We start from the raw sequence: 18,934 nt of genomic DNA, 5'->3' as shown, positions 1-18,934 counted from the left end.
ATCCAAAATTACGCAACATTTTGTAAGTGCATGCTGACCCAAAATTACTCAAAAACGTGAATTTGTGTAAAAATCCAATGCAAATAGTGTTTTTAGCCCAAATGTATCATTACTTCTCCTTTTACTGCTTAAAATCAATTACTTTTATATTTTTTATGGTCAAAATAAAGTCCCCAACAATTTCCATTGAAAAAACAAAAAGTCGAAAAACAGAGAAATACAGAAAACAATAGAATACATAAGAAAATAAATGTGATGTTGAAAATTTTTTTAAAAATAGATTTGATCAGATGCCTATCTAGAGTATGTGAAACAAAAATTAGCATTTGAGGGGCATTTTGTTATTAAATAGAGCAAACTTATGATTTTACGCATAAATTAGCATAATTAATGAGACATGAGATTTTTGGCAGAAATTGATGTTATAGTTTTGTAGATAATTCCATGGGTAAAGCGTGTGCCAATTTTTGTCGCGATCAGCAATCGACGGCCAAGATCATAAAGGGGGGCTGAATCAGCCCCCCCCCCCCCGTCTTCTTAGGCGTCGAAATAGCCCAGTTAAGCAAAATACTCAGCTGTCAAGCAGTGAATAGTTATAACAAACACCGTAGTTTACAAACACTGTGTAGTTTACAAATTCCTATTTGTCAATTTACAGATTTGGTCCTGGAAGGCCCTCCCTGTCATGTTTTGCATCAAAATACATATCATATTTAAGAACACATAATGTATTGTCTTTGTCATGAAGGGCCTTTAACAATATATTTTAAATGTATCACAGTGCAAACTCCCTATTGTTATAGGCTTTACCTTGCATGAAGAAAGGTCGTGGATACTGACAGTATCCCTGATTAGCATAATTTCATTTCGAGTTGAAAACGCAGCCCCACTAGCATTACCGATTTATGCTGGCGAAAAAAGGCCAGCATAAATAGATAATAACAAGACCAGGATACAGTGAAAAGGTAAGGGGGTTAGGCATGTTGTATAGTCTTGTGTTGTACATAACATTTTTGATGAGGTTGCGTTATGATGTCGTAATATTTGTTACATGTGTCACTGTATCCTGGCCTTGCTCGCTCGACTGCTTCCACTGGAGGCATGGGCAAACCTCCCTTATATACCTGTTCAGAGATAGGTGATGTTGGTCATGGTTAGTAGATTTAACCACTCCTGGTGGGAACATGCATTAAACATTAATAGCTGACCAATGAAACATCAGACTATTCAGGTTCCTCATGCATATTCAGATTTGATGCATACAGAGGGTGGCCAAAAGAAAGAATTCCAATCCTGGTTACCAGTAATGTAAAATGTATAAATATTATGATGCATTTTCTCTCAGGGAAAAAATGAAGCTTGTAAAGCAGATGGTCTTTCGTGTGAACCTTTCAAATTAACATCTCAATGGATGTTGGACTGGAGATGCTGCATTTTTGTGTCAGATGACAATAGTGCACATCTGCACCTTGACAATAGAAATGTTGATGGAACTTGTAAAAGTAGAAATTTATGAATAGTCCTGTTGCTAAAGTGATTCAAAGAATGGGTGGTTTTAGTGAATAGGTATGCTCTTCATCTGTTTATTAATCTAAATGTATTCCTTTATGTCTGGTGGTAAGCTTCCATGCTGTTAAGAAAACCTTCATTGAAATGCATGCATAAAACTAAATTTAGTTAGGTTTATAGAGAGGTGTATTTCATCTTGTGGACCAAATAACTAGTTTTATGCCACTCAAGGCATGTTTTTGGTTATTCCTTCTGTCCCATTTGTGTTTGCGATATTAAAGAAGTGATTAAGCATCAATTATCTGTATTACCTCCTCGTTCTACTCTCCAACGTAATGAATTCTCCTGTTTAATCGTGAAAATATTTTGATTAGAGTGAGCTTGAGGAAAGACTTCGTCATTTTGAGGCTGAAAACTCTCGTCTTGAGATCGTTGTGAAGCAGCTTGAAGAGCGAAGTGAGGGTCTCAAAACTGATCTCCAAGAATCTCAAAAGGTAATACATAAAACTGATATTGATGCATCGGGGAAAACTTGATTTTAGGCTCTCCATACTGATCTTGAATATTTTGTTGCATGAATTGAATTTATTAACAAACTTCATTGATAGAGAGCTGATTTTCCTCCTGTTGTTCATGCCAAATTACATTTTTTTTTTCAAATTTATTCTGAACTTTGGGAGGGGGGGGGATGTTGATCTACCCTTTGCTCTCTTCTATTGTTGGTAAATTGCCACTTGGTCTACACCCACTTTGTCCATTTACTGTCATCCCACATGGTTCACTCTTCCTAATTTCAAGCTATACCCATTACATCTATGTGAAATTTTTATGATCCAAATATGCAGACAAAGTAAAAATTAGGCCATCTGGGCATTAGACTAAGGGGAGGTTGGACCAAATTGATAGAAGACCAAGGAGCCCATATTCTGAAATCAGGTTTGGTCTAACTCTGTGCTAAAATTGTGGGGAGCCAAAAATTTGTTTATATATTTCTTATGTTTACTATTTTGTTTCCTTTTGCTTTCATAATGAGGAAAAATTCTTCAAAATACTTCAGTTATCATGCCCAGACAATTATGAACAATTTGTGTATCATATGAGTTAATAAATTGGATGTGTCCTGTTAGGGATTTGTGCCTCGATTGGCTCTCCATAGTTAAACCACAACTTCAGAATACGGGCCAGTGGGTTTAGATGATCTGAAAATAAAACTATCTGCTATTAGAACAAATGATGTTCATGAATGATAATATGAATCATCAGTACTCTCTTGACATTTTGGTTCACTTAGATTCGCAGTGGTCTTGAAGCTCTAGTAACAAATTTGAAGACAAGTAATCTGCAAATCGAAGGCAAACTCAATGTAAGTTCAGATCCATCTGTCTCCATACTTACATACATTTAATATTTACATAGCGCTTTTCCATGTAAACATGCTCAAAGCGCTTTACAGTATCATATTATAATTATGTTGAATATTCTGCTCTCCAAGTGCTAACAATATTAATCAAATGGATATTACAAAGAAAATAAATAGGTCTTTAGTTTGTTTTTGAATAATTGCAGTGAAGGACATGAGCGGATGTTGATAGGGAGATTATTCCAAATACTGGGACCTGTGAAACCTATGCATTGTTGTCAAGTCACCTATTAAATTCTGATTGCTGGCAGTCCATCATTCCATGGAAGCCTTTCGGTCAGAACCTTGTTACTGAATTCCTAAATAAGGAAAATTGAAGATTGATATTACACACTGGAATGGAAATTAGCGGGAAAGTACATAAGGTTTTGATTTGATGCTGACTAATTATAATGATCAGAGGGCCATTTCATGGAACTGTTTGTGAGTTATATGCATATAGAGAACAATCGTGTAGTCATGAAAAATATATTGTTTCTAATATTGTGATATATTTTCTATATTTCATTTTAAAAAATCACAATTTCGCTATCAAATATGATCACTTAATTTGAAGTCTTTTGTAAATAACAATGTTAATATTGTATTTTCCTTTTAGAAGTGCAGTGTTTTCTGATTAAACACCATATATTGTTTGATTTCTTCTTTTCTAATCCATTCAATGATCAGGAGGAGTTTGCTGCCAGAAACATATATGCAAAAGAGGCCGAAGAACACAAGGACTTATGGGAAACAGAGGTCAAATCAAGGTCAAGGATAGGGATAAGGGTCAGTATTATTAAAATGAATTTATTTCAGTTTGAAATAAGACACTTTATAGTAAAAAAAGTCACACTTTAATGCAACAGTTGTACGGGTTAGGTAAGATTTGCCTGTATGATACATATAATAGCAAAAGAACAAAAAAATACACATTACAACATAAACAATTGTACAGGTTAGGTAAGATTTGCCCGTATGATACATATAATAGCAAAAGAAAAAAAAATGGAATTTTACATAGCCCACATTCAAACTATGTAGTGATTAAGAATGTCCTAGTTCAAAAAGTTTGAATGTGGTTATGTCAGATCCAAGATTGATAAAAAAAAAACACAATTTCATATACAAATCACAGTCATTCTATAATTGCTTTTGTACCTTGACATTGCCAAAACAGATTTCACAGCTTGAGAAAGAGAAGGCACGAATGCAAGCTGATATTGAAGAGGTGAGAATGCCATCATTTGTATTATCTAACATACTTGGGGTTGTTAATAAACAAGGAAAATGTTTATAAAATCTTCACATGCAGCAAAACATGAGATATCGCACGGAAGAATGTACATCGTGTTAAAATCTTCACATGCAGCAAAACGAGATATCGCAAGGAAGAAACAATTGAAAATGTACATGGCAGGATATTTACTACGATGGTTTAGAAAGCTGGATCCCTGTGCTCCTTTAAGTTGGGAATGTTAGGGATTCAAATGTCGTCCTTCGGTCACGAACCTGTAATGACACATAACTCCACAACCGTAAGTCGCTTTTCAACCAAAATTGGGGACCTGCATGTTATGCTGCAGTCTGAGGTCACATGGTAAGGTCAAAGGTCATTTTAAAGTTTACATGCAAGACTCTCTTATGATACCTAAATCCACAACCGTAAGTCGCTTTTCAACCAAACTTGGATGTTAGATAGACTTGGGGGACGTGCGTGTTATGCTGCAGTCAGAGGTCACATGGTAAGGTCAAAGGTCATTTCAGGTCAACATTAAAGTTTACATGCAAGGCTCTTATGACAAGTGTATTTCACAATGAAGTTTTGATATAATTCTCTTGCGTGCCCTCGCAAATCATGATATTTCTGGTTATTTTCATATTAAAGTGGGCTAGAGACAAAATTGCTTTTGCCTTGTTTTTTTTTGTGATGAGCAGGAGAGGAGACAGATGAGGAAAGGTGGAGAATTGAAGAAAAATCTTGAAATCAAGTACGATTCTGAGGTGGAAAGGTAAGTATTATTTTCTTTTACTCCATTACGTCAAACCCCCTGTTTGGAGAAAGACAGCAGTTCAGACTGCAAACTGCGGCATTAGACCCCAAATTGTATTTGAGATCGTTTCATAAAGCTGTTCGTAAGTTAAGAGCGACTTTAAAAACGACGGGTGATCATCGCCAACGGTGTGTACCATTTACCACAAGACAGGATCACCAGTCGCTCTTAACTATACGAACAGCTTTATGAAACACCCGCTTGGCCAGGTAATCCCCGCTGTCTCCACAGGCCAGATTATGAACATGGGGCCAGGGACGAAATGATAAACAACAGCTGTGCTATTATGTAAGACTTCTCTGCCTGTAGTAGGACCTTCGGAATGAAATTATTGTATTCGATATTTAGTCACGTTTTCAAAGGCATATTGTATTCAGAAATTCAATGTTAGTCCATTTTCAATTTCGAACGAAGAAAATCAATGTCGAAATAAGGAAAGTAAGTGAATAAAAAATGGCGGCATGCTTTGCCGGGACCATGCTCGGCTGTTAAGTTATCTCCGGACCGAGGTCAAGAAACAGGTGTTTTGATACTTGGGGCAGTAGGGTTTATCGTACTGGAGAAGAGAATTGATTGAGAAAATCTATGGAGTAGGTCCATGGAAAAACTGGGGTATAGTGTTCTCAAACGGAGGTTTTCGTCCTGCATCTACACTTATTAAGACTTGTATTGGATTCTACAGCACCGTTGAGTAAAATTACTATTAAGTTAATTTTCTGCTTGTGATAAATTAACACTGAAAGTGATCTTAATGGAATTTATTATAATTTTATTTTTCAAAGTTTGCTTTGGCAATATGACCTTGATTGGTCCTTGTCACACAAGCTTAGCAATTGATCAGTCAATAGATTTGTGTGATTGATTGCACGTACTGGCAGTGCAATCATCCCCCCCCCCCAAAAAAAAAAATCAGCTCATATGATCAATCAATATCTTTTTGTAATGGAGTCTTGATGAAATTTTGTTCATTTCTGTTCAATTGACAATACTTGTTAATACATGCAGTCTTACTTGATGTTTATTTTTTGGTTATGTAGGAATAGGAGATTGGAACAGGAACTCAACTCAGCCAAGGCCAAAATGAAACTCATGAGGAGAAAGTTGAAGGTAAAGTCAAAATACATTGATCACAGGGGATGGTATTCTCATAGCTATGGTAACCCTAAGTTAATTTTACCACACAATTATTAAATGACAGTAGTCATCTCATACAACACCAAGTAGAGATATATTAAATCATACGGAAAACGAAGTTGTCCAAAAATTAATTGTTTTGAAATGGCTAACGTCTGATGTTAAATGTATTTTGTTTGTTTTTTAACAGGAACTGGAAGCCCCTGAGCTTCGTATCAGCACACTGCAGTCTGAGTTTGAGAGAGAAAGACTTAACATGGATGGGACTATGGCCAACATCAGGAGACAGGTGAGTTGGCTCAAATAATGACATGGAATGAGGGAAAGGGGTGTATACGAGGGGGAAGGGAAGGACAAGGTAAGAGTAGGGGTGGAAAAAGGAGGGAAGTGAGAGTTGATGTAAGGAAGAAAGGAGATATGAAGAGATGGGGCAGGTGGAGAGTGAGCTAGAGAAGGGAAAAGAAATGCAGCGAGTGGGGAGAGAAGAAAGGATCGATGAAGTGAGGGGTTAGGCAACATAAGGAAGAAGGGGAAGTTTAAGGTGGAAGATTTAGAAGAGAAGAGAGAGGGAGAGTTGGAAAGGGAGGATAGGAAGGGGTAAAGTATTATATTGTGAAACCACATATCGTAACTATAGCTTCACAACTTTACCAAACCCTATAGTTGAAAAAATAGTTATGGTTCATTGTTGTAAAGGGTTTTTATTCAGCTTTGAGGAGGGTGGTGAACATTTATGTTTTTTTTACAGCTTGAAGATGTGAATCAGCAGCTAGAGAGAGAGAACCTTCTGAGGATGGACCTTGAGAAGGACAATAGACGACTGTTACAAGGTATGAAATCAGGGGGAGAAATAAGCCTGTTCATGGTTGTTAACTGCGCACAAGCAGTATAAGGTCATTTGAGATAAACCATGAAGGTGGCTTTCAAATTCACTGACATAGGCATTTGTGATTTGATGATTATTCAGGTGTTCCTTTTAAAATGTTCTTTTCATCACATCCAAGCTAAAGAGTAATAAAGTCTCCTTAATCACTGGTATTTGACAGTAGCCCAAACTATAGTCAAAATGTTCCAGGACCAGATAACAAAACAAACAGATTAAAAAAAAAACTTTACCCCTGATGTACTATTTTACTCACCTGCTCTATACAATGCCTTTCATTCTTAGAATTTGAAAGCTTTGCCGGGAAAACTTACGCAACATCTTGCTCATCCTAATAAAAATCGCAAAGGTCATTTGAGAAAAGTTAAAGGTCAAGTCCACCTCAGAAAAAATGTTGATTTGAATCAATAGAGAAAAATCAGACAAGCACAATGCTGAAGATTTCATCAAAATCGGATGTAAACTAAGAAAGTTATGACATTTCAAAGTTTCGCTTATTTTTAACAAAATAGTTATATGAACGAGCCAGTTACATCCAAATGGTGTCACTATTTCTTTTATTTTTTGTTTGAATTATACAACATTTCAATTTTTACGAATGTGACGATAAGGACCTCCTTGCCTGAAGCACAAAATGTTAAAATAATGGAATTCCACGTGTTCAGGGAGGAATGAAACTTCATTTCACATGACAATGACGAGAAAATCAAATATTTCAAACAATAAAAAACAAAAGAAATAGTGAGTGAATGACATCGACTCTCTCATCTCATTTGGATGTCACTGGCTCGTTCATATAACTGTTTTTGTGAAATGAAGCGAAATTTTGAAGTGTCATAACTTTCTTATTCTACATCCGATTTCGATGAAATTTTCAGTGTTATGCTTGTTGAATTTTTCTCTTTTTATTCAAATCAAGTTTTTGTCGGGGTGGACTTGTCCCTTAATCATCAGCTAACAGTGAACTGGCTTATTATAGTGGGGCTCGGGATGACTTCTTCCCAAATGCCCAAAAGGGCCCTGGAAAATGAAAAAGAGCCCCCACAATACCAATTCATTGCAATATTAAATCTTATCCAATCATTAAAAGAATACTCGACTTCCCAACTTTCCATTTCAATCCACTTTTATCTTGGTCCCTCCTAGACTTCACACACATGCTGTACCAGAAACCACTTCCATGATTCATTCAATGTTGCAGATTTAAGTAGTAGCTCCAAAAATAAAATGAAAAATTTGCCTGGATTAAATCCATAAAGGTGGTTAGAAATTTAATAGACCATGGATTTATGCTTATGGTAAAGTAACAGTAATATTTTTCTTTGTTATATTGATATAAATTGAAAGGTGATTATATTTTTTTTTTCAGAGATTAATTCATCCAAGAGCGCATTGAAGGTAAGATGGTTAATGTATTGGAAACTTCATGTAAATAATTCTTGATGACTATGCATTATCTGCAGTATCAAATACACTCCTGTCGGGTCTCTTTGTTCATCCAACTCTGGTTTCTTAGTTGTTCCCAAATCTGCTAAGACATGGGGGGCACTGGCTCATGCTCGCCCTGTACACTGGAATGACCTTCCCCTGGTTATCCGTGACTGCACTTCCATTGAAACATTTAAAGGGTACCTTATGACATGTCTGTGCAATGCATCCTATTCGTAATTGTTCCTTAATTTAATTTATCTTTGTATTTGTACTGTTCTCTCTCTTACTGCGCCTTGCAGAGTGGATTTGGCGCATTTCAAATCACATTTATTATTACTTTATTGGATACTTTTTGTAAATTATTCTTCATGACTATGCAGTATCTGTCCAAAGGCATACATATAGGTGACTCTGCCCAAGCCAAATCTCTTGGGACTACAGAAGTACATATATGTTCAACTATCATAGAACATGGAAACGTTTTGCATATTCTGGTCTGAAATTGTGTCGGTGCAAGAACTCCCTCAACACCACACATTCGCACAGTGCGAACACGCCCTTAGCAGTGCTCATAAGTGTATTGCATAAAGGCGCCGTTTCTGCAGCAATCCAGTGCGCGAACGAATATGCTTTGCAAGGGCGTTCTTGCACAGACAACAAAATCATGCTTTGTTTTACCCGGTAGGCAATTATTTGACTTTTATGCAATCTAATGTATGTGTATGATTTATATTTTTATTTCACCCCAGACCCAACCCCCACCTATTTGGGCTTTTAGGGTTGGATAGAAGCTGAATTTAATTTGAGAAATGGGTTACCTTACTTTATGAACTAACAAAGCACTCTTTTTTTTCTGTTGTGAAAGGGCAACCGTTAATTGTGAAGCCAGTTGTCGGTATATTCTATCTGCTCTCATCCACCAGTCATTTAAACTTTTCTAACTTACAATTATTTAGGCTATACAAATGTATCGTTTGTTTCCATTTATATCAGAATAAAGACAAGTTGGAGAGATCCAAGAGGAAATTACAAGATGAATTATCTCAAACTAAGGTAAGATTTTTGAAGGTTTTTCTCTCTTTTTGTGTGTTGTCATAGAGATGTATATCTGTCTTTCTCTCTCATTGTCTCGCCGCCACTCTCTGATTGAGCTGGATATCTGTCTTTCTCTCTCAAATTGTCTGTGCACCACTCTCTCGACGAGATGGACATCTTCCTCTCATTGTCTCTCCACCACTCTCTCATCGAGATGGATATCTGTCTTTCTCTCTGAAATTGTCTCTGCACCACTCTCTCAAGATGGACATCTTCTTCTCATTGTCTCTCGACCACTCTCTCATCGAGAGGGATATCTGTCTTTCTCAAATTGTCTCTGCACCACTCTCTCGAGATGGACATCTTCCTCTCATTGTCTCTCCACCACTCTCTCATTGAGATGGATATCTGTCTTTCTCTCTATTATTGTCTCTCCACCACTCTCTCATCCCATCTCAAAACATTTTAATTCATAAATCTATGCCTGACAAAAACTTTAATTATGTGTCATATAACTTATAATCCATTCCTCCAGTTCAAGAATCTTTGAGCAGAGCTGCCAACCAGTGCAAAAAAAAAAAAAAGAATTTGACATGAACAAATATGGCCTCTTATACTAAAAAAGATGATTTTGGGCCAAAGCGAGCTTCGTTTGTAGGAATTAACCTATTAACAAGTAATGTTGCATGTGCATGTGAACCCTATTTAGAATAAAAACTGATTTGAAGTACATGTATGACTTCTACTTTTAAAGTTCTAGTATTGTACATTATAGAGCAAAATAGTTGAACATCTGCGCTGCATGGGAATTAATAATGACAAAATGGAAAATAATAAAGGTTAATAGAGAAATACTAATTTTACTCTTCCAATAGTTGGCAGCTTTGTTTTAGCTTTATCTTGAGTATATTTCTATTTACCTGCTTAATTTTCATCATTTCATAACACTTGATCATATCTTTGTCTCTTGTTCTAGTTACTTCTAACACATCAGTCCCTTCCTGGTTTAGCAAGAACAAATTCATTTCAGGTCTGTGTAGTCTCCATTGTGCACTATTCTTTCTATAAATTTGTCAAAAACTCATGAATAGATGAAAGTGGTCTGTTCAATATGATAATTTCTAGCTTTATACATGAATGCATTTCCTTACTACTGTATTTTCATCCTCCCGTCTAAAGATTATTGTGGTATCACGTTTGGTGTCCGTCCGTTAACTTTTCCTTGTAAACGCGATAACTTCAGTTTAACTTAACCTTGGCTCATATAATTTGGTGTGCATGATACTAGCATGGATCCCAGGAAGCCTATTGATTTCGAGGTCAAAAGGTCAAGGTCACAGTAACATGTTTCCATCTTACCCTTTTAGTCCTTGCTAACACAATAAATTTAGTTTAACTTAACCTATAGACTTGTATAATTTGGTGTGTACGATTCTAGCATGGATCTTTCTATTGATTTTGAGGTCAGACAAAGGTTAAGTCGCCACCTTCCTCTTTTCTTGCTTGACCAACAACTCCATTTTGCGTGTTACAGGCTCACCTTAGCGACACTTTTGATGTTGATGAGGTGTGATAGCTGTTACTGAGAACTCTTTGCTGTTCTAACTAGTGCATGTTTCTATATAACTTTACAGATGTCAATGCAGCACAACTATGTTGAAAAGGGAGAGCTGGAAAGATACAAGCAAGAACTTGATGCAAAGGTATGTCTTATGTAATATTGAGATTAATCCTGTATGGTAATACTTCTAAAATTAGAAGGTCATTGATCTCTTCCACTAAACCTATGAAAATCATTTTGTGTTAAATATAATTGGCATTTGTATAGCGCTTTAGCAATCTACGACTGTTCAAAGTGTTTCACAATTATTACCCGGTCTCTGGATTCATAGCATTCCAAGCAGCCCGTTAGGCGCAAACTTGCTAAACCAACCATAATGACGATTGTTTCCTACCAGTACCCAATTAGCACCCGGGTGAGAGTGGCAGTGGATTGACGCCTTGCCAAAGAACACTAGACCATGGTGTTACACAGCGGATTATTGCCTAGTTCCATTTTCAGCAAAAAAAGAGATTAAACATGACAAATAGGTTACATCCTCTTGCCAAAATAGATATCAAAATCTTGCCAAAGAATTTTGAATTATGTATTTTCCACTTTGTTTACTTCAAAATCTTGTGTAAAATTGAAACCAAAATTTTATTGTATCTATATATCACAAAATGTTTTAACTTGTTTAAGCTTCATCTCCAGTTAATGACTGATTTGTTATGCTCATGTAAGAGATCTTTTGGAAAATCAAAATTGATCTCAATTCATCTGTCCTCTCCCATCAACAGGCACGGTCCGAAATCAACCAGAAACTGGAACAAGTAAATTCATACCTGGAACAGCAGGTATGTGTCAAATATTTTTTATTCACTTGAACTAAACAGTGAGATTGTCCAACCCAAAACGTGCCACCTGTAAACATTTTAAAAGTAGGAGTCACAGCATATTTCCCATAGATGACTATACATAATATCTGGACAAAAAAGGAGTTTTCTTTCTCTATATGATATAATGTATATTAAAAAATTCCAAAAAAAGAGGAGTAAATCGTTTTGAAAAGGAGAAGTTGGCAGGCCTGAAAATTAAATAGACCATGTCTTGATAAAGAAAATTTTTACAGAAATCTTATTGATGTTGTTCTTCATGGTCTTATTTGACATGGTCTTATTTGACATATCAAGGTCATGGGCACTATTCAATTCAATTCAATTTATTGACCATTAAAAAGACATCAAAAATATTTACAAAAATAACATGATACAACAAATTCAAAATATAACAGGTTACAAGTTTCTTAATGGTCAGGGCCCTAAGAAGCAAGACTGCTTATAGCCGGGGCCCTACAAAATATACAAATAATATAACTGATAAAAAGGGTTATAAACAAATACACACACACATTCACACATCATCACACAATGCAAAAACACAGGAGATAGAACAGAATAGAAGATAAGACGAGATAAAAAAGAAGATAAAATACTATTACAGGTTGGGATTTGAGTTCTTTAAATAATTGAACAAAAATGACTTTGAAAGTAACTTGAAACGTGAGAGTGTTGTGCTGCTTTTTATATCAGAATTGAGAGAATTCCATTCTTTCACCCCAATATATCTGATGGAATTGCGAATAAAATTAATTTTAGAAAAAGGAATACGATAGTTGTTTTGATGTCTAGTAGAGTAATTATGAATTTGAGAATTTGTATGAAACATTTGTGAAAAATTTTCTGGAAGGGTGCCTTTGTGAAATTTAAACATAAAATCCATGTATTTAAACGAATTAACTCAAATAAAGGTAACACTTTGTGTTTAACAAAAAGAGGCGCACTTGGACTCATATAATGAGAATTTGTTAACAAACGAAGAGCTTTCTTTTGTAAAATAAATAATTTAGATAAATTTGATTTAAAGGTGTTACCCCAAATAATATTACAATAGTTAAGATGGGGAAATAATATAGAATGATAAATATTAAGTAATATGCTGAGGGGCAAAAAATCCTTAAGTCTGTACAAAACTCCAATACATTTTAGAACTTTGTTACAAACATTATCAATGTGTTTTTTCCATTCCAAGTTTTCTTGGATAGTGACACCTAAAAAATCAATACAATCTTTCTTTTCAATAGCAATGCCATCAATTTTAACACATTCAATATTACTTACATTTTTTTTCCTTTTGGAATGGAAGATAACATACTTTGTTTTTTCAAGATTAAGTTGTAGTTTATTACATTTGAACCAGGCATTTAAGTTACATAACTCAGAATTAACTGTAAAAATCAATTTAGGTAAATTAGAGTGAGAACATAAAACAGCAGTGTCGTCTGCAAACAAGGAGAATTTAAATATTTTTGATGAGAAAAGAATATCATTTACATATAAAATAAACAAGAGCGGTCCTAAAACTGAACCTTGTGGAATACCGACATCAATATTCATGTGATTGGATTCGACACCATCGATCACCACATATTGTTTACGATTGGATAAATAACTGGCAAACCACTGCAGTGGAATACCACGAACCCCATAATAATTCATTTTTTTCAAAAGAATGTGGTGATCGATGGTGTCAAAAGCCTTGGATAAATCCATAAATACTCCACAACAAAAGTGACCTCTATTCAATTCTTCTAAGATATAATCTGTAAAATTTAATATACTGAGTGATGTGCTAAAATGACTTTGTATTAATCAAAACGGATCTGGATATGTGAATGTATACATTTTTCATTCAGAGTGCAGCTCGAGATCGACTGGAGCAGATCAGACAATCAGGAGAAGAGGAAGCCAAGAGAGAATTAGAGGATACCATATCCAATCTCAAGGTAAAAAAATTAATCATTTATGACATCTGTTATGTATTTATTTATTTGTTATTCCTTAGCTTCATGTATTCTTCCTGCTCACACCCTTGCGTTTTAAGATGCCTCTTGATCGTAGGTTGAGGTAAATCAAGCAGTCCTGCTGCATTAGCTTGCATAATGGGGGAGGGGGGGTAGTAGTGGTCTAGTGGTTATGACTTCCGTCTTTTAATCTGAGGGACATGGGTTCTTCCTTTGGCAAGAAATTTACCCATATTGTACAGCACTCAACCCAGGTGAGGTGAATGGGTACCCAATTTAGCGCTTTTTATCCTCAGGCAAATAACCCCCCTAATATTATAAAGCTGCTTTTTAGTGCGGTATGGTGTGTCATCCCGTAGGACTAGCGTGCCAAAATTGATTTTTTTTTGTTGTTTTGGCTTCAATAGGGTCCCTTCAGACCAAAAATGATGGGGTTCAAATTTTCAGCCCCCTCCTTCCCTTCATGGGGGTCCTTTTTGGCGCCATATTGGCCTGTACAAAGCCCAATAGGATAATCCATTGTTTTCAACCTTATTTCGTTTCTTCGCCAATTTTATTTTTAAGTTGTCTGAGGTGTACAAGAATGAATATTTGATGATGTTGTGATGTCAATATTTTTTCCCTTTTCCCATATGGGAGCGGATTTTGCGAAAAATGCCCCAAAATTGTAAAAATGCCTATTGTTACTTAAAAGTGGATACATTATTCAAACCTGTGAGAAATATTTTGGTGCCTACACTTAAATGTATGGGATGAGTTATCATATTGATTCATGAGTTTTTAATAGCACCCATTTGATTTTTTTTAAATCTACCATGGATTTTAGACAAAATGGAAAACTAAATATCCTTGTTATTTGTCGAATGTATTATCTGACCCTTTATACCACTATGTAGACACTTAAATTATTCCTCACAGTTTAATATTGTATAAACTCTGACCATTATTAATGAGTTTTAGGAATCATTTTAGATGCCATTTTGAAAACTTTCTTTGGCAAAATGGACCAGTGCATATCTTTGTAACCAGATGAAAGTATCATTTCAATCATGAAACCATTGAGTGGACACCAAAATCACATGTTTTTGATGAATTTTAAATGAACTATGTCCATTCTTAAGTAACAACAGTCACTTTAGACTCAGATTTCTTCACGCTATCTTGGATTTTTCGACATAGACCAATCACTGTCCTTGTTATGATGTGATAATATTAAGTATATTGACCTAGGGAAGCCACTTAAGTTCTAAAAACTGTTCTCCCAGCGAGCCCTGCTATTAACATTACCCCTGTTTTAGATGGGCTGCCTAGACGCTCTAGCATTCAAGGAATTTCTTCCTACCGGGTACCCATTTACCTCACCTGGGTTGAGTGCAGCACAATGTTGATAAATTTCTTGCAGAATGAAACTATGCCATGGCTGGGACTCGAACCCACGACCCTTTCAAAGTCAAAAGACCAATCCACTGGGCCACAACGCTCAAACGCTTGTAACTAATTATGGTTTAGACATCAAACCATATTCTTGATGGATATTACATGCCCATTTGTAAATAACATGGCTATTTTATTCTCCGTTGTTTAACATACTTGACCAACGACTCTCCTTGAATTCGATTTTTTAAGGCAAGTGCTTATCATAAGTTATGCCGACCTCTAGTGTTGTAAGATTTTCACTGCATAAAATCCTGAAATGGGGATCATTTTTACATCAATTGACCAAAAATAATGATATACATTACATGTGATATATTCCTCTGTTATTGGATTGTATAACAAGACATATTCATTTTGTAATCCTTTTGCCCTAATTATAGTGCCAAAAAAGGGAAAAATAATATTTTGGGGGTAATATTTTACAATTTTGGGGCATTTTTCGTAAAGTCTGCTCCCATATGGTAAAAGTTAAAAAGCATTGATATCACAACATCATCAAATATTCATTCTCATACACCTCTGACAACTTAAAATAAAATTGGCGAAGAAAAGTGAGAAATAAGGTTGAAAACAATGGATTATCCTATTGGGCTTTGTACAGTCCAATATGGCACCAAAAAGGATCCCCTATAAAGGGAAGGAGGGGTCTAAAAATTTGAACCCCATCGTTTTTGGTCTAAGAGGACCCTATTGAAGCCAAAAAAACAGAAAAATCAATTTTGGCACGCTAGTCCAACAGGAGCTGTGTCAGTGACATGACGTACCACACTATTTGTATTTTATAGACCCATTACTAGTTTGTTTTTGGCAATACAACTGGCATAATGCTGAAAATTTCATCAAAATCGGATGTAAAATAAGAAAGTTATGGCATTTTAAAATTTTGCTTATTTTTCACAAAACAGTGATATGCAAACGCAGTGACATGCAAATGAGTTAGTCCATGATGTCCATCACTCACTATTTCCTTTGTTTTTTATACAACTTGACTGAACCATATAATAAACTATGCTAATTCCACGTGTGCAGGGAGTAAATGATCAGGAGAAAATTAGAATATTTCATATAAAATAGTGAGTGGATGACGTCATCAGCCTCCTCATTTGCATACTGACCAGGATGTGTTTGATTTTTCTATTTTTATTCAAATCAACTTTTTTTCATCATTGGTAATATTAGGAGGATGTGTTCAATTAGTATTTTCGTTTGGTTCTTTTGCAGATGTTTCCAGGAATATAATATGTTGTCTTTGGTGGATTTTTTTTTCAGAGTAAGGGAAAATATTAACAAACAAAACCATGCTTTTATGTTGTTTTTACAGACAGAAACAAGTCAGCTTAGGTCCACGATTCATGAGCTGCAATCACAAAAGGCAACACAGGAAACAGAAGTGGCAAGGTTAAAGGTTAGTTCAATTAAGTTCTGGATTTATTGTGCAAAAAAAAAAGTTTTAAATACAAATGCATCAGAAAACATACATTTGAACGTTATGATGCCATGGTATTAAGTTCAAATTTTGCAATCATGAGTGGCGGAACAAGATTATTCTTTGTTCACGGGGATCTATTTACTCTACCCCCTCCATACAAAAGATTATCTTTTGTCCATACAAAAGATAATCTTTTGCTCCATTGCCTATGATTATATTTGAATAGGCATGTATCGTGAGTTACACAAATAAATTCAAATAGACAATATGCGCTTCAATCTATTAAACTTTAATAACAATAGATGTGAAGAATAGTACTGTTGTATGGGCATCAAAGACAGTATCCGTGTTCTTTACCTACACCTTCATCTTAGTGTAATCAACCCAGCTACTCTTTGAAATGGGCTACTGCTCCACTTTTATATGATTTATTATGGTATCATGCTTGGTGTCCGTCAATGTTTCCTTAATTTGGTGTGTATGGGAATTCTATCAATTTTAAGGTCCGAAAGTCAAAGGTGAAGTTGCCACCTTCCTCTTTTCTTTCTTTGACCATTAACTTAATTTTCCAATTTGATCAGGAACTTCATCGTCGAGAGGTTGAGACTAGAGAGAGGCTTGGTGCCGACTTGGAAAGGACTCAGGACAGACTGGTTGACCTTACATCAAGAATGACGTAAGATAACCGTTTAATACATGGTCTCTGTATCCCTGGTTTGCATTTTCAACAATCAGTTTGTATCACTACCATTTTGGACATGTCTAATAAAATAAGAGAAACACTGATTTTTATAATTGATAATGTCACCATTTATGGATATGGCCATGCTTTTTGAGTTAGGCACATTTCCTTTAACACTAAATTTCTTTCAAAAATTGCATCCTCTACCCATAAAAGTATATAAATTCTGAAAGGAAATTGTCTGAGGAATTCAAAAATGCAAAAGTTACAGAAGTATGTGGAAAACTGAAAAAAATTGTATACTTCAAATAAATACACCCTATAGGAAATATTACATCATTAATCATTTCTCTGCTTGTGCAAATGTAATGATACCACCTATTTGCGCACCCAACATAAAATGCATGTTGTTACGCATAATTGAACTAATTATGAATCATTTCATGATGTAGGTAAATATTCTGATGCAATGTTTAACCCATTATCTCCCTAGCCTGGAAAGGCAGAAACCAAAGCATACAAGAACTAGCAGTCTCGACCTCACGCCATCTAAGGTATCACCCAGAGGGAGAGCATCTAGCCCTGTAACCGGTGTGGATCCTATCACAGAAAAGGTTATTATGCTCACTGCTACAGTCAAACCGGTGAAAGATGTATTGTGTTCATTGTATGAATGGAAAGAATATTCATTACTTGGTTTACATTTTATTCTCAATGCAAAATAAGCTCGGTCATGTGTGTTACATTGTAGAAAATGCTGAATGATTTGAATGACAAGTTTTCATTTAGGTGTCATAAATAAAATCAGAATGTGGGTCAAAAAGTTCACTTATGTCTCTTCTTTCTGAGGTAGTGATAACTTTTGCCCCTCTATTCATTTATGAAACCATCATGTGCCCATGACCAACTACTTTTAATCTATAATTTTTTTCAGGTTCGATCAGAATTGGATAAGAGCATTGAAAGGCATTTGCAAGCAGGTGAGTTGATTTCAATGTTATGGGGCACTGCAAAATATTCTGCTATATTTATTAATTTTGACAGTTACTAGATGGATGGTTGGGACCAAAATGAAGACAAAGCACAAACATTCATTTAATATCGTGTGATATCTACATGTGAACATCTTTCCTTTGATGGACTATAAAATGCCTCTTTTTGCTAACTTTATAGGCAAATGTGAGGATCTACATAGCATTAATGATTTTTCAATCCTTTTCATCTCAACAGCTCCCAAAGAATTTGGTTCTTCGTTTTATTCTGAGAGAGTAAGCAGGGATACCCTCAACAACTCACTTCGTGCAGGCTCCTTGGGTCTGTCACAGCACAACAACTACATGTCAGTCCTCAGGAAAAATTATTTTGTTTAGAAATCCTGGTACAAGCAAGCAGTATTTCATGTGTGCTATTAGTTTTTGAAGTGAGCTTTTTAAAAAATTTGTTGAATAAGGGCAGTTAGATACCATGTTCAGAGCAGAGCAGCTAAGTAGTATATTTTCCCTTCCCTTTTGGCTCACTGTAAATTTGTCAAGTTCTTG

General features: G+C 35.5%; 1 protein-coding gene across 5 annotated transcripts in view; it reads left to right on the top strand.

The window, feature by feature from the left end:
• Positions 1 to 18,807, top strand: part of LOC121411799 (ankyrin repeat domain-containing protein 26-like) — a 77,675-nt gene extending 58,868 nt beyond the window's left edge. For 4 of the 5 annotated variants that reach the window (XM_041604659.1, XM_041604661.1, XM_041604660.1 and 1 more), the window contains 19 exons: positions 1,884 to 2,003; positions 2,801 to 2,872; positions 3,599 to 3,697; positions 4,089 to 4,139; positions 4,847 to 4,920; positions 6,000 to 6,069; positions 6,287 to 6,385; positions 6,845 to 6,926; positions 8,349 to 8,377; positions 9,404 to 9,463; positions 10,422 to 10,475; positions 11,080 to 11,148; positions 11,786 to 11,842; positions 13,741 to 13,830; positions 16,607 to 16,690; positions 17,296 to 17,390; positions 17,890 to 18,010; positions 18,331 to 18,376; positions 18,627 to 18,807. In XM_041604659.1, coding sequence (XP_041460593.1) covers positions 1,884 to 2,003; positions 2,801 to 2,872; positions 3,599 to 3,697; positions 4,089 to 4,139; positions 4,847 to 4,920; positions 6,000 to 6,069; positions 6,287 to 6,385; positions 6,845 to 6,926; positions 8,349 to 8,377; positions 9,404 to 9,463; positions 10,422 to 10,475; positions 11,080 to 11,148; positions 11,786 to 11,842; positions 13,741 to 13,830; positions 16,607 to 16,690; positions 17,296 to 17,390; positions 17,890 to 18,010; positions 18,331 to 18,376; positions 18,627 to 18,766 — 1,512 coding nt within the window. In that variant the 3' untranslated portion in view covers positions 18,767 to 18,807. The remainder of the gene's footprint in view (positions 1 to 1,883; positions 2,004 to 2,800; positions 2,873 to 3,598; positions 3,698 to 4,088; positions 4,140 to 4,846; positions 4,921 to 5,999; positions 6,070 to 6,286; positions 6,386 to 6,844; positions 6,927 to 8,348; positions 8,378 to 9,403; positions 9,464 to 10,421; positions 10,476 to 11,079; positions 11,149 to 11,785; positions 11,843 to 13,740; positions 13,831 to 16,606; positions 16,691 to 17,295; positions 17,391 to 17,889; positions 18,011 to 18,330; positions 18,377 to 18,626) is intronic. The other variant, XM_041604662.1, reaches the window with a different exon arrangement.
• The last annotated feature ends 127 nt before the right edge of the window (positions 18,808 to 18,934 follow it).

This window comes from Lytechinus variegatus, chromosome 3 (genome assembly GCF_018143015.1).
Source record: "Lytechinus variegatus isolate NC3 chromosome 3, Lvar_3.0, whole genome shotgun sequence".
Classification (NCBI taxonomy): Eukaryota; Metazoa; Echinodermata; class Echinoidea; order Temnopleuroida; family Toxopneustidae; genus Lytechinus; species Lytechinus variegatus.
This window is presented reverse-complemented; position numbering and strand designations above follow the sequence as displayed.